This window comes from Lissotriton vulgaris, chromosome 11, assembly GCF_964263255.1.
Source record: "Lissotriton vulgaris chromosome 11, aLisVul1.2, whole genome shotgun sequence".
In the NCBI taxonomy this organism is placed as follows: Eukaryota; Metazoa; Chordata; class Amphibia; order Caudata; family Salamandridae; genus Lissotriton; species Lissotriton vulgaris.
Window position 1 is genome coordinate 1,098,522,218 of NC_141699.1, and position 13,210 is coordinate 1,098,535,427.

Consider the following 13,210-nt stretch of genomic DNA (forward strand, 5'->3'; position numbering starts at 1 on the left):
CAGATGGGTGGAGCTCAGGGGTTGGCTGATGGGGTCATTGAGGTGTGACGCAGATGGGAGGAGGGCAGGGGGTTGTTGGGGTCATTGAGGTATGAGGCAGATGGAAGGAGCTCAGGGGTTGGCTGATGGGGTCATTGAGGTGTGACGCAGATGGGTGGAGCTCAGGGGTTGGCTGATGGGGTCATTGAGGTGTGAGGCAGATGGGTGGAGCTCAGGGGTTGGCTGATGGGGTCATTGAGGTGTGACACAGATGGGAGGAGGGCAGGGGGTTGAGGGGGTCATTGAGGTGTGAGGCAGATAGGAGGAGCTCAGGGGTTGATGGGGGTCATTGAGGTGTGAGGCAGATAGGAGGAGCTCAGGGGTTGATGGGGTCATTGAGGTGTGAGGCAGATAGGAGGAGCTCAGGGGTTGATGGGGGTCATTGAGGTGTGAGGCAGATGGGAGGAGGCAGAGGTTTCGTGGGGTCATTGAGTTGTGAGGCAGATGGGAGGAGGCAGGGGTTTCATGGGGTCATTGAGGTGTGAGGCAGATAGGAGGAGCGCAGGGGTTGATGGGGGTCATTGAGGTGTGAGGCAGATAGGAGAAGCTCGGGGGTTGATGGGGTCATTGAGGTGGGAGGCAGATGGGAGGAGCTCAGGGGTTTATGGGGTCATTTAGGTGTGAGGCAGATAGGAGGAGCTCAGGGGTTGATGGGGTCATTGAGGTGTGAGGCAGATAGGAGGAGCTCAGGGGTTGATGGGGTCATTGAGGTGGGAGGCAGATGGGAGGAGCTCAGGGGTTGATGGTCATTGAGGTGTGAGGCAGATGGGAGGAGGGCAGGGTGTTGATGGGGTCATTGAGGTGTGAGGCAGATGGGAGGAGCTCAGGGGTTGGCTGATGGGGTCATTGAGGTGTGAGGCAGATGGGAGGAGGCAGGGGTTGGATGGGGTCATTGAGGTGTGAGGCAGATGGGAGGAGGGCAGGGGGTTGATGGGGTCATTGAGATGTGAGACAGATAGGAGGAGCTCAGGGGTTGATGGGGTCATTGAGGTGTGAGGCAGATGGGAGGAGCTCAGGTGTTGTTGGGGTCATTGAGGTGTGAGGCAGATAGGAGGAGCTCAGGGGTTGATGGGGGTCATTGAGGTGTGAGGCTGATGGGAGGAGGTAGAGGTTTGATGGGGTCATTGAGGTGTGAGGCAGATAGGAGGAGCTCAGGGGTTGATGGGGTCATTGAGGTGTGAGGCAGATGGGAGGAGCTCAGGGGTTAGGCTGATGGGGTCATTGAGGTGTGAGGCAGATGGGTGGAGCTCAGGGGTTGGCTGATGGGGTCATTGAGGTGTGACGCAGATGGGAGGAGGGCAGGGGGTTGTTGGGGTCATTGAGGTATGAGGCAGATGGAAGGAGCTCAGGGGTTGGCTGATGGGGTCATTGAGGTGTGACGCAGATGGGTGGAGCTCAGGGGTTGGCTGATGGGGTCATTGAGGTGTGAGGCAGATGGGTGGAGCTCAGGGGTTGGCTGATGGGGTCATTGAGGTGTGACACAGATGGGAGGAGGGCAGGGGGTTGAGGGGGTCATTGAGGTGTGAGGCAGATAGGAGGAGCTCAGGGGTTGATGGGGGTCATTGAGGTGTGAGGCAGATAGGAGGAGCTCAGGGGTTGATGGGGTCATTGAGGTGTGAGGCAGATAGGAGGAGCTCAGGGGTTGATGGGGGTCATTGAGGTGTGAGGCAGATGGGAGGAGGCAGAGGTTACGGGGGGTCATTGAGGTGTGAGGCAGATGGGAGGAGGCAGGGGTTTCATGGGGTCATTGAGGTGTGAGGCAGATAGGAGGAGCGCAGGGGTTGATGGGGGTCATTGAGGTGTGAGGCAGATAGGAGAAGCTCAGGGGTTGATGGGGTCATTGAGGTGGGAGGCAGATGGGAGGAGCTCAGGGGTTTATGGGGTCATTGAGGTGGGAGGCAGATAGGAGGAGCTCAGGGGTTGATGGGGGTCATTGAGGTGGGAGGCAGATAGGAGGAGCTCAGGGGTTGATGGGGTCATTGAGGTGTGAGGCAGATAGGAGGAGCTCAGGGGTTGATGGGGTCATTGAGGTGTGAGGCAGATGGGAGGAGGGCAGGGGGTTGGTGGGGTGCTGATAATTATACTGAGGTACATTAAGGGCTGATCAAGTCTTTAACGGGACCGGATGAGACTAAGTGGGATGGAAGAGCTGCTGTTTGCATGACTTTAAGTCAGACAGACGGGTCTCTGTGGCGCCCCTCGGAATATTGGCGCCCCGGGCCCTGGCCCAGCTCGACCGCCCCTAGTTCGAGCACATGCAGGGTCGAGATGGGGACACCAAGGACCGCTGTCGGTTGTTATGAGGAGTGAGAAGAGTGAAACCCTTTTGCCGCAGGTGGAAAGGACCGCATTAGTTCTGCACCCCATCTTACTATAGTTTCATACATTGTTACTTCACAAACACCAGAAACGGGCATTAGAAACCACAAGAATAGGATGTTTGTCGATTATTCCATTAGTTATTGAACTCTCAGAACATTCCCCCTGAGCAGTTTTTCCAGCAGATAGAGTCGGGCCTTTAATTGAATGGAAAAAGTGTGTGCGTGTAGTGGGGGTGGGGGGGGGGGGGGGGGGGGGTTCCCTGAAAGGGACGGGGCCTATATAATCAAAGACATGACTTAAATATACACACATTCTCGTAAAGTGGGACCCTTCACACATTTCCATAGAAACAGAGCTGTTCCTGGTATACGTGACCTGTGTTCACTGAGCTTTCTTTGCAGAGAGGCCAAGGATTGGATGACCATGTGTTTTGAAAACATTTTTACCCACTAACAGGCACTGGGAGAAACTCGCACCTCCTTCAGCTACAACTGAATTGTGCCCGTTATAAACATCTGGCAGAGACTCAATTCAGATTATGCACTAGACAAGAGTAATATGCTGCCTGAAGAGAACGTAGCATAACATCTTGGAAAAAAGCTAATACTCATAGGGAATGCTAGAAATACTGGGCCCGAAAGGCTCCTATTATATAGTATAATACAGTTGTGCACCCGAAACCTAGCTATACCTGGCTGATTAGCCCTTATCAGGGCGAAGCTAGTCCTCGGATGCTTGTTTCCGGTCCAGGGAGGACCTGGCTTGGCATTTCGGGCTGGACTGTTTCCATGAGGCGCAGGGTCAAGGCTGATTTGCACATGACAGGGGCCAAACTCAGGTGGCATGGTGAGCAAAAGAACGATGGGTTGGAGTGGTACCTGAGCGACTGCCAGTGGTTCTACTTACTGCAAGCATTCCTTCTATCGCCTTTTGTGTATTTGAGCTGTAAGTTACTACCGGGTCTGGGAAACGGCCCACTTAAAGCCCTGGGAAGGAGGACTTCACAAGCGTACCCTCCATTCCATGGGTGGAAACGAGTATCCTCCCTCTGCTCACCAGCCTGGCAGTCTGCATTCACTTCACAGGCTGTGAACAGTGTGTGGTTTGGTTCCATAAGCAGTCCTACGTTGTGTTCGGTCCTTTCATCCATTGTTTTTTGACCATGTGTCTGATGTATCTGGAAGCTGGTAACTGAGGAGACGCTTGGGCAGTGGTTTCTCAAGAAGCCGAGGTTTGTTGGCAGTAGAAGTTGTGAGACTGGAGGTTCATCTAGCTCCTGCAGTTGAGTGGGCGTGATGTGATCTGGTAGTAATCTTGGAGTCTGTGCAGCACTTTCTTGCCTTGACCGGGAGACCCATGACGTCCTTCAGAATGTAGTTATTGTGACCGGTGTTGGTGTTTTGGAAGCCTGCACGTTCCGGAAGGGTGGCGTTGCTGCCAGTTAAGGACCAAAGAGTTTAGCAGGTGGTTCGTTTGCCTGGATCCGAGCGACTGTGGGTCCTATCCTGATGCACTCCAGGATGAAGTGTTGGAGGGCAGAAGCCAGTGGTCAGAACAGTGAGTGGAAACCTTCAGTAGAGGATGTTGTGGGGTCTGGGTCAGAGCGTCCCAGCGGTAACTGAGAAGAGCTCCCTGGGAGTCCACATCCGGTCAAGAGCACTTTTGCACCTAGGGAATGTTTTCATGGAATACCCCTTCCTTCATGGAATGCCCCTTCCTTCATGGAATGCCCCTTCCTTCATGGAATGCCCCTTCCTTCATGGAATGCCCCTTCCTTCATGGAATGCCCCTTCCTTCATGGAATACCCCCTTCATGGAATACCCCCTTCCTTCATGGAATACCCCCTTCCTTCATGGAATACTCCTATTTCCCATTGACTGCGTTTTCTGATCAATGGAGAAGAGCTCGCGAATATCAGAGCAAGAAATTGGAGGAAGAATGGCGTTGCTCCTTTCTCTGTGGTTCAATGCGTATGCTTGATCAACTAACCTTGATGTTCACTCCCCCTCCGTGATTGAGTTGAAAGCCTTCTAGCTCTTAAAACAAGCCGCGTCTGTGTAAGCACTGAGGTTCTGAAATCATTTGTTCGTTCTTCCACTGTTTGGTTTTGTTAACGCTCGTGCTACCTCTTGTTTAATGGTAGTTTCACTGACATTTTTCATATTTTAAATGCTTTCTGCTTTCACGATTCTGAGAATCTTGAAATGATGTGCAGCATTGTGTTGTAAGTGCGTATATTTAGCACTTACTAATTTTGGGGAGCCTTTTTTAAGCACTTTCTGCCGGGCAGCGTGCTGCTCTGTAACAATGGTTAGTGGTTAATTCATGGTTGGTTATTGGGATTAGCGTTGTGCTGTCAAGGAGACCAACCTCCGCATTTACTCAAGTGTCTTTGGGGTGATTTAAGTTAGTAGGAGTTCGGTGGGATCATTAGTGAGGGGGGGTGTGCTCATGCAGGTGGTTGGTGAGGTTAGTAGGCGAGCTCGGGTATCGCCAGGTTGGAAGGTATGACTTTCAACGAGGGACAGGTTGTGATCTTTGAGATGAGATGTGGGGAGTCTCGCCATGATGTTCTACTCTCATACACACCAAACACATGACTATATGTACCCTTTCAAACCCTGCAGAGATTTGTTTCAGCTCCTCAAGCTCCAGTTCTGAAAGTGTTCATACCAGCACAGCCCGACTCGCCTGCCTTGGCTGCCCTAGTCTCTGGGCATCAGAGCAAATGTAATGCAATGGACTTTCTGAGCATTATGTAAATAATGTATAAAATTGTTTCATAATTTTAATTTCTTAATGTTAATAAATATGGTCGGGGTTTAACAACCCCTTACTCCAAAAATGTGTCTTGTATAAAAATGACTTCCCGCTTTGGGGGGGAACGGAGGCGGGAATCCTTGACACTGGTAAAAGGGGCCATGTTAGTAAGGGTGGGGACATTAGGAAGAGGGGGCGTCTAGGCTGTACCTGGCCATATTGTTCCTGATTGAGAAGGCTGTTCCGAGGCAAGGTGGGCTTCTAGCATATACTGCAGTGGCCATATTGCAGTAGGGCTGTTTGTGCTGCGTCCAGAGGCACAGATGAAACCACATTTGCCAAGTGGCTCCCTGTCACCCGTGACCCCCTTTAACCTTAACTTGCTTGTTTATCAAACTGTGCTTTTTTTATTCTGAGATTTAACCGTATACTGATAAACCTGCAATGCTAAGTGCTGTTGGCAAAAACCCAGGCCTTGCGGTAGGGGGTAATACGTGGTCCTGGGCTTGGTCCTTTCGGAAGCCATCAACCCCTATTCGTGACAGGAACGTGCAGCCTGTCGCCATCCACATTAAGCCGGGCCAGTCCTTTCAGTTGTGCAAACAGGTACCTTCCCTCTGTGGTTTTAGGAATTAAAGCCCTCAGTGTTCTGGGATGTGGAAGCCTCAATGAAAGGAGACCAGCCCTTGTGTTGACTCACCCCCTCCATTGAGGGGGCCGGCAGGTGTCGGCGGGTGGCTGGCATGCGTGCACATTGTGATACTCCGTAACCTGCCCTGGTGCCAAGAGCGTGTAATACAGTATGTCAACTCAGACAGGTGCTGAGGGTAGGGCTCGCCTCACTGGAATGTTTTCTCTGCTCTCCCCGCTTCTTAAAACATGTTATTAGCAGAAGACTTGAATTTACTGTTGTTCTCTGAAATCCCCCGCCTGGAGGCTGCCTATTCAAACATGGCATTAGGAGTGAACCCAAAGAAGGCCAGGATGTTGGAATGGAACGAGTGCCCGGCCCTAGAGTTCGAGTGTGTTCAGGTAACAGGCTATTGTGTGGTCCTGCATTCCCCTAAGTAACCAAGCCGCTCCTGTATGTGGTTCCATCACCGCCCGCAACCAGTCAGGAAGCCTGAGAGGCCCATGGTATCACCTGCTGCATGCCGGCTTTTAATTCCAGCGGTGACATGTAGGTCAGACCACAAAGTTGCATTTGGGTGAGGTGTGCATTGGCAGAGTGGTCGTCCATTGGTGTCCCAAGCTGGTGCTGCATTAAAGCTGACCTATGTGAAGTGCTGTGAAACATCTGCATTAGGCCGCTGTCTGAACCAATTCCATTGTTGGCTGTAGAGTTATTCTAAGTGGATGCTGTGCCGTTGACCGTCGGGGTCGCCGCTGTGGGACGTTGTGGCAGCCATGCTGCCAAGGGTGTGGGCTGCCACTTCACAATAACGCCACTAGTTGCTCGGATTCTGCCCTCTGCTCAGGCTGCATGGGACCCATGCATCACCTTGTGCACAGCCCCCATCTTAAATCTTTGTGGGTACCTATCGATTAAGAGGATTCATGGAAGCAAGTATATGTTGTGGAGCATGCATGTTATTATTCACTCCATTTGCTTACAAAATTCAAATCTTTCCATCCTAAACCGACGCATGCCTCCTTAGTTGCTGCTGCAGTCCCTCCAGGCTGGATTACTGTAAGTCTCTACTCAAGGTTACCTGGTTACCTACCGGAAACCCTGCAACAGAGCTTGTTGGTCAGGACGGCCAGTGGCGTTCAGTGTCTGACCAGGCTGACCCTAGACAGAAGTCCTTGATGGGCCAGACATTAAGCGAAGGGTTCAGTTGTACCTACAAATACTCAGTAGCACTGAGTACCCACATGCATGGTGACCCCATTTTATATGCCAAGTGTGAGTCCAGCCTGGACCCTGTCTGACTCGGGTCTTGGCGGCCTTCGAAAGCGAGGACATCGGAAGACGGGTTCCCTTGTTTGAGCAGTTTTTCTCTGGTTAACTTGTGGGCTGCTTGTGCACACTTTGGTATTATATTTGGCGACATTTCCTATTGCCGCAGGCCACTGCCAGCCTTTGTGTTTAATCCCTGCCCTGCAGGCACACATTCTCCTTGCACAATGCTCCATTCACAGGGCACTTCAGCTTAGTTTCAAACTCCACACTGCAACGCAGCTGGCCAGCTTCTCTGCTCAAACTTTAAGATAAATCCTCCCAGCGGTGTCACGTTTGTTCAGGGTGTTTGTGAGCGCACAATGTGCTTTTCTAAGGTGTATTGTGAAGGTGGCTTATATGCCTACCCCTCTAAGCAGCGCGCAGGGGTGGAACCCCCATCTGTGCCCTGATTTCTCATGCTAATCCTCTTAGTGCCAGGCTGATGCCACAACGGTCTTTGCCAGGGTTTGCTAGTTTCAGCAGCCGCAGTGGCCAACCTTTAGCACATGTTTGTACTTGGGCTTCTGTTCCCTGCATTCACCAAGCCTTACTTTTCGGACCCTATGCATGGGCTGACTTTCTCTTCCTAGCAGAGTCCACATTCCATCATAGTGCTGTCCATTATCTTTGGTTTGGACATAAGGCAACAGTACTTCTGTCTGGGGTGCTGTCGCCCTGGGTGTCTGGGGTGCTGTCGCCCTGGCGTGTCTGGGGTGCTGTCGCCCTGGCGTGTCTGGGGTGCTGTCGCCCTGGCGTGTCTGGGGTGCTGTCGCCCTGGCGTGTCTGGGGTGCTGTCGCCCTGGCGTGTCTGGGGTGCTGTCGCCCTGGCGTGTCTGGGGTGCTGTCGCCCTGGCGTGTCTGGGGTGCTGTCGCCCTGGCGTGTCTGGGGTGCTGTCGCCCTGGCGTGTCTGGGGTGCTGTCGCCCTGGTGTGTCTGGGGTGCTGTCGCCCCGGTGTGTCTGGGGTGCTGTCGCCCTGGTGTGTCTGGGGTGCTGTCGCCCCGGTGTGTCTGGGGTGCTGTCGCCCCGGTGTGTCTGGGGTGTCGTCGCCCCGGTGTGTCTGGGGTGTCGTCGCCCCGGTGTGTCTGGGGTGCCGTCGCCCCGGTGTGTCTGGGGTGCCGTCGCCCCGGTGTGTCTGGGGTGCCGTCGCCCCGGTGTGTCTGGGGTGCCGTCGCCCCGGTGTGTCTGGGGTGCCGTCGCCCCGGTGTGTCTGGGGTGCCGTCGCCCCGGTGTGTCTGGGGTGCCGTCGCCCCGGTGTGTCTGGGGTGCCGTCGCCCCGGTGTGTCTGGGGTGCAGTCTTCCTCTGTCTTTGGAGTGTCTGTGCAGTCCTCAGTAGTCATATCCACAGCTCCCTAGACTGCTAACCTCAATTCTGTTTCTTACTGTCTGCCCAGAAAGCCCATAAATCAACTAGGCCACTTGAGGTGGATCTTGCCGAACGCACCTGGGTGCGATAGTGGCATATCTCACATTCATCACCCTTTAGCTGAATGAGGCTCCTCCTGCACCAGAGGAGCTACAGGGGCCTGTGTTATGCCGTTGGGTGCAGATTATTTATGCATTTTTACATAGCGCAGAAATAACCAAAAAGGTTTGATCATTACAAATGCACAAACTTACATTATTCGAAGATGTGGATACATTTAAAAGCCAAGAGCATTGGGGACTAGTATAATATGTAGCGGTCATAAAATGAGTGCATCAGGATCCTGGCGATGCCGCGTACAAGATGGAGTCTGAGAAATGGAGTTGGTGAGGTAGATGTCAAAGCTCAGGGTGGAGACTAACTCAGAGAGGGGTTTTCTGGGGAGGAGTCAATTAATCAGGGGAATTGTAAGCGCGCCACTCACACGTGAGGGTTTCAAGGGGGGGGGGGGGTTAAGCAGCTCCTCCGTACAGTCGAAGGGCCAAGTCTTGAGTGTCTTCCTAAAGGTGTTCAGAGAGGGGGCGCATCTGATGCTGATCGGGAGCTTGTCCCAGATGCAGGAGAAGGCTCTTCCGCCTGTTCTGGCTTTGCGGATTCGTGGGGTTTCGGTGAGGGCGAGGTCGGCGGATCAGATGTTTCTCTTGGGTAGGTGAAAAGATATTCTCTTGTTGAGGTATTGGTGTCCGGTGTTGTGGAGGCATTTGTAGGCATGGGTGAGTACCTTGAAAGTAACTCTTCTCAACGGGGAGCCAGTGGAGGCTCTGGTGTTTTGTATGGTCTGGAGTTTGTGGAGCAGCGTCTTGTTTATCCCCGCATAGAGGGCATTTCCATAGTCCAGTCTGCTGGTTAAGAGTGCATGGGTGACTGTTTTACTTGATTCGGGGAGGGTGATCCATTTGAAATTCTTTCGGAGGATGCAGAGGGCGTTGAAACAGCTGGAGGCGACAGCGTTGACCTGTCTGGTCATGGAGAGGGAGGGGTCGAGTACGATGGAGGTTTCGGGCATGGTCCTTGGGGGTGCAAGGGCTGCAGACGGCAGTGGGCCGCCAGGTGTTGTCCCATGCGGAGGGGGAGGGTCCAAGGATGAGGACCTCTGTCTTCTCCGAGTTGAGCTTCAGGCAGCTTCAGCTCATCCAGGATGCAACGTCCTTCATTCCTTCCTGGTAGTGGAGTCTGGTGGTGATGGGATCCATGGGGAGGGAGAGGATGAGCTGAGTGTGTCAGTGTAGGATACTATGCTGAGTCAGCAGTGTCTGACAATTGCGGCGAGGGGGGCCGTGTAGATGTTGAAGAGCATGGGGCTGAGTGACGATCCTTGGGGTACTCCGCAGTTGATTTCCATGGGTTCGAAGAGGAAGGGTGGCAGTCTGATTCTTTGGCTTCTGCTGGTGATAAAGGATAGGTCCAGTTGAGGGCAGTTCCCTGTATGCCGGCGTCGTCGAGTGTGGCGGTGAGTGTGCTGTGGGAGACTGTTGAACGCTGCAGAGAGGACGAGTAGGATCAGGGCGTGGTGTGTCCTTGGTTGAGGAGGTTGCGGATGTCATATGTGGCGGCGAGTGGAGCGGTCTCAGTGCTGTGTGTATCTAAAGTATTTTTGAAGTAGGAGGATTTTCAGCTCTGATTAAAAGATACTAGGGGTGGGCGAAATACTCTGCTCTGCCAGTGGAGTTCAGAGTTTTGCCCACTCTGCCTTCCACTTGGGACTTGGGGTTATGGCAAAACTCCGCCAACCGCTGCGTGAGTGTTTTTTCTCGCACTTGCCTGTCCAACGTTAAATTTGTGAGCGCGAGCGAGATTTTGCTTTCTCTAGCGTGTTTTTCAGGTGCTAGAACGCCTCCTGGCAAGATTTCTTAACATGGACAGTCACGGCAGGTCGCGACCATCCACATTGAGAAAGCTGCTGCTCGAGTGTAAAGTGTACTTGAGCAACAGAAATAAGCAGCGCCCTCTGGCGCTCGGCATGCTGCTGTTTACGCTGATTTTACAATGCGGAAGCATTTCCCAGCGCAAAAATCAGCAAGCATTACAGCATTCCACATTCTGCCCGCTTTTGGAACTTCGCAAAATCTCAGAGCTTTAATGTCACTCTGCAAAATTCTACGGAGTAAAACTCTTGAGTACCGCCCAACCCTTATAAAAAAAAAAAAAAAACCATATGAAGTTGTGGTGCCTAGGTTCAGATTTCCATGGTCTGGCCGCACTTCCTGACAAGGTTTGAGCCACAAGTCTTTGCCTTTTAAAGGACGGTGCTTCAGCATTTCACGATGGTCTGTGCCTTCGGTTCTGGTGACACTTGTGAACTCTCGCAGAAAGGGGTGTACATCTGCTGTTAATGTGAGGATGCTAGGTTCAGTTGGCGAGCACCAGAATAGTCCGCAGACCTTCACTCGCAATACTGACTGTAGCGCCAAGATGTGAGTGAACCAGAGCCACTACTTACCTGCACCATTCTTACCACACAACCAAGACTTGCACAAACTCAAGGTTCGAAAACAGTTGTGTAACTTACTGTTTTTTTCCCTCCATCTGCCTAGTATTCAACGGAACTGAAGAAGTTGTACTGCCAGATTGCCAAGACGTGTCCCATCCAGATCAAAGTGATGACGCCCCCTCCGCAGGGGGCTGTGATCCGCGCCATGCCAGTCTACAAGAAGGCCGAACATGTCACAGAGGTGGTGAAGCGATGCCCCAACCATGAGCTCAGCCGAGAGTTCAACGAAGGTATGGGCATGCTTGGGTCGCTTACAGTCTGAGGGTGGGCAGTGTGGCATATACTCTTCACTCTAAGGCCTCCTTGGCAGGGGCCTAACAGTGCTAAGGCCCCTACACTTCAAATTCTAGGTGAGGCTTCCTGTCTGCTGCTAAATGAAAAGATTTGTCAAGTGTCATGCCTGCAGCAAAGCGGCTTAGGCACGAAATCTACGTCTGGCAACCTGGCCGTGGTGGAGGTGTCTGCTGGAGTCCGCTCAGTGGAGTTGAGGCAGAGTTCAGGGCAGAGAGGTGCAGTCAGACTGCAGCCAGCCGTGTCTGCTGCGGTTTACAGCAAGCTTCACCCACAGCTGGGCTTATTTCTTGTTACTGGGACAGAAGTACGAACAACCATTTACAATGCAATAAGTCTCGCGTCCCGAGAGTTTAAGCTATTGGCACTGTCAATGACAATGCCTTTTATTTACCTGTTTTGCTAATGAACCAATAAATAAGTCATTGTCCTTTGCAAAGCCAATAGCTCAAACTCTTGTAAATGAGAGACCTATTCAAAGAAGCAGTCGCCATTGTCCTGGGCTGCTCAGAAAGAGAAAGCGTGCATGCGGTGCTGAATGTTGCAGGAAAGCATGTCGTGCCTGCAGTAAGAGAACTCATTAAAGAAAATAGTGCTCACAGACTAAAAAAGACGTACAGTGTAACAGCGGAAGTAAAAGGACCAGTCCTTATGGGAGGTTACAAATGAAGACAAGGCGATACTAAGGAGGGACTCACAAGCCTATTAACGAATCACAAGTCAGCATTTACGAAGGGCAATGACACAAGCCAATGACAAATATGGGCGGAGAATGGGTGGGGCTTCTATTCCATACTCCAATACAGCATGCCACAGAGCATGCTGTATTGGACCTAAAAGGGAAACAAAAAATCTGGCTTTTGTTTTAGCGGTCAAAAAGTTATGTGACTCTAAGTCATCACTATATAGCTGCATGCATCATGGTATTTGAAGTTTAATTTTAATCATTATAAGCGTGAACTCCAAAATCCGAGCATGCTCTTAACTGAAAAGTAAGTAGCCACTTGTCCTCTTTGAGACTGCCAGCTCCTGTTTCTTCATACTGGGAGCAGTGTATACGTGTCCCTGAAAACCTTCACACTTTAGTCCTAAAATTCACAGCAAAGGTTCTATTTAAGTGAAAGGTAATAAGTTAACCTTCAACGACCACGTTTTCACCAGTGATGTATGTGTGGGGGCCACACTGAGTGCCTTGCAGAAGGCCCCAAGGTTTCTTTACGCCAGTGGTTGTTGGTCTGCAAAGGACCATTCCTCGTCTGACTCTCTGGAGTATCCCGCCTTGGACGACACAACGTAGGGCACACTCTGTTTTATGGCAATTGTGAGTTTTAGCTGGACTACCTAGGGTGACGACCACTGTTTGCATCATTCAATAACCTGTCTGCTGGGATTGTCATGAGTGGGCCATGTGTTCCTCACTGTTAACTTAGGGTTGGATTCTGTCTCCTCCTCCAGGACAGATTGCTCCGCCGAGCCACCTCATTCGTGTGGAAGGCAACAGCCATGCGCAGTACGTGGAGGACCCCATCACCGGAAGGCAGAGCGTCCTGGTGCCCTATGAACCCCCACAGGTACACATTGTGCACCCCAAACCTGAGTAATGGGCCCGAGCCGCAGGCATGGACCTGTAATGACGATCTAGCCAGAGGCAGGAGGACTATTCTGACGGGCCACCATCGAGGGTAGAATGTTCTAAATTAAAAAGGGAGAAACCGAAAGACAAACATTGGAACGTTTGACCAGAAGAGTTGTACCAGTCATTATTACCCCAGAGTCACTCCATTGTCTTAAATGGCGCTCCCAATATTCCAATGTGCTAATACGAATGATCAACATTATTTTGTATGTTTGATATATTGTAATTCTGGTGCAATCAGCTCTTTAACCTTATTTTTAAAGGTAGTGTAGGTGGAAGGTCGTAATGCAAGATAAGAAAAGTG

The 13,210-nt window shown here is 51.7% G+C and overlaps 1 protein-coding gene across 3 annotated transcripts in view; it reads left to right on the top strand.

The window, feature by feature from the left end:
* Nucleotides 1–13,210, top strand: part of TP63 (tumor protein p63) — a 418,635-nt gene that overhangs the window by 369,555 nt on the left and 35,870 nt on the right. For all 3 annotated transcript variants that reach the window (XM_086944626.1, XM_086944624.1, XM_086944625.1), the window contains 2 exons: nucleotides 11,023–11,209; nucleotides 12,726–12,841. In XM_086944626.1, coding sequence (XP_086800752.1) covers nucleotides 11,023–11,209; nucleotides 12,726–12,841 — 303 coding nt within the window. The remainder of the gene's footprint in view (nucleotides 1–11,022; nucleotides 11,210–12,725; nucleotides 12,842–13,210) is intronic.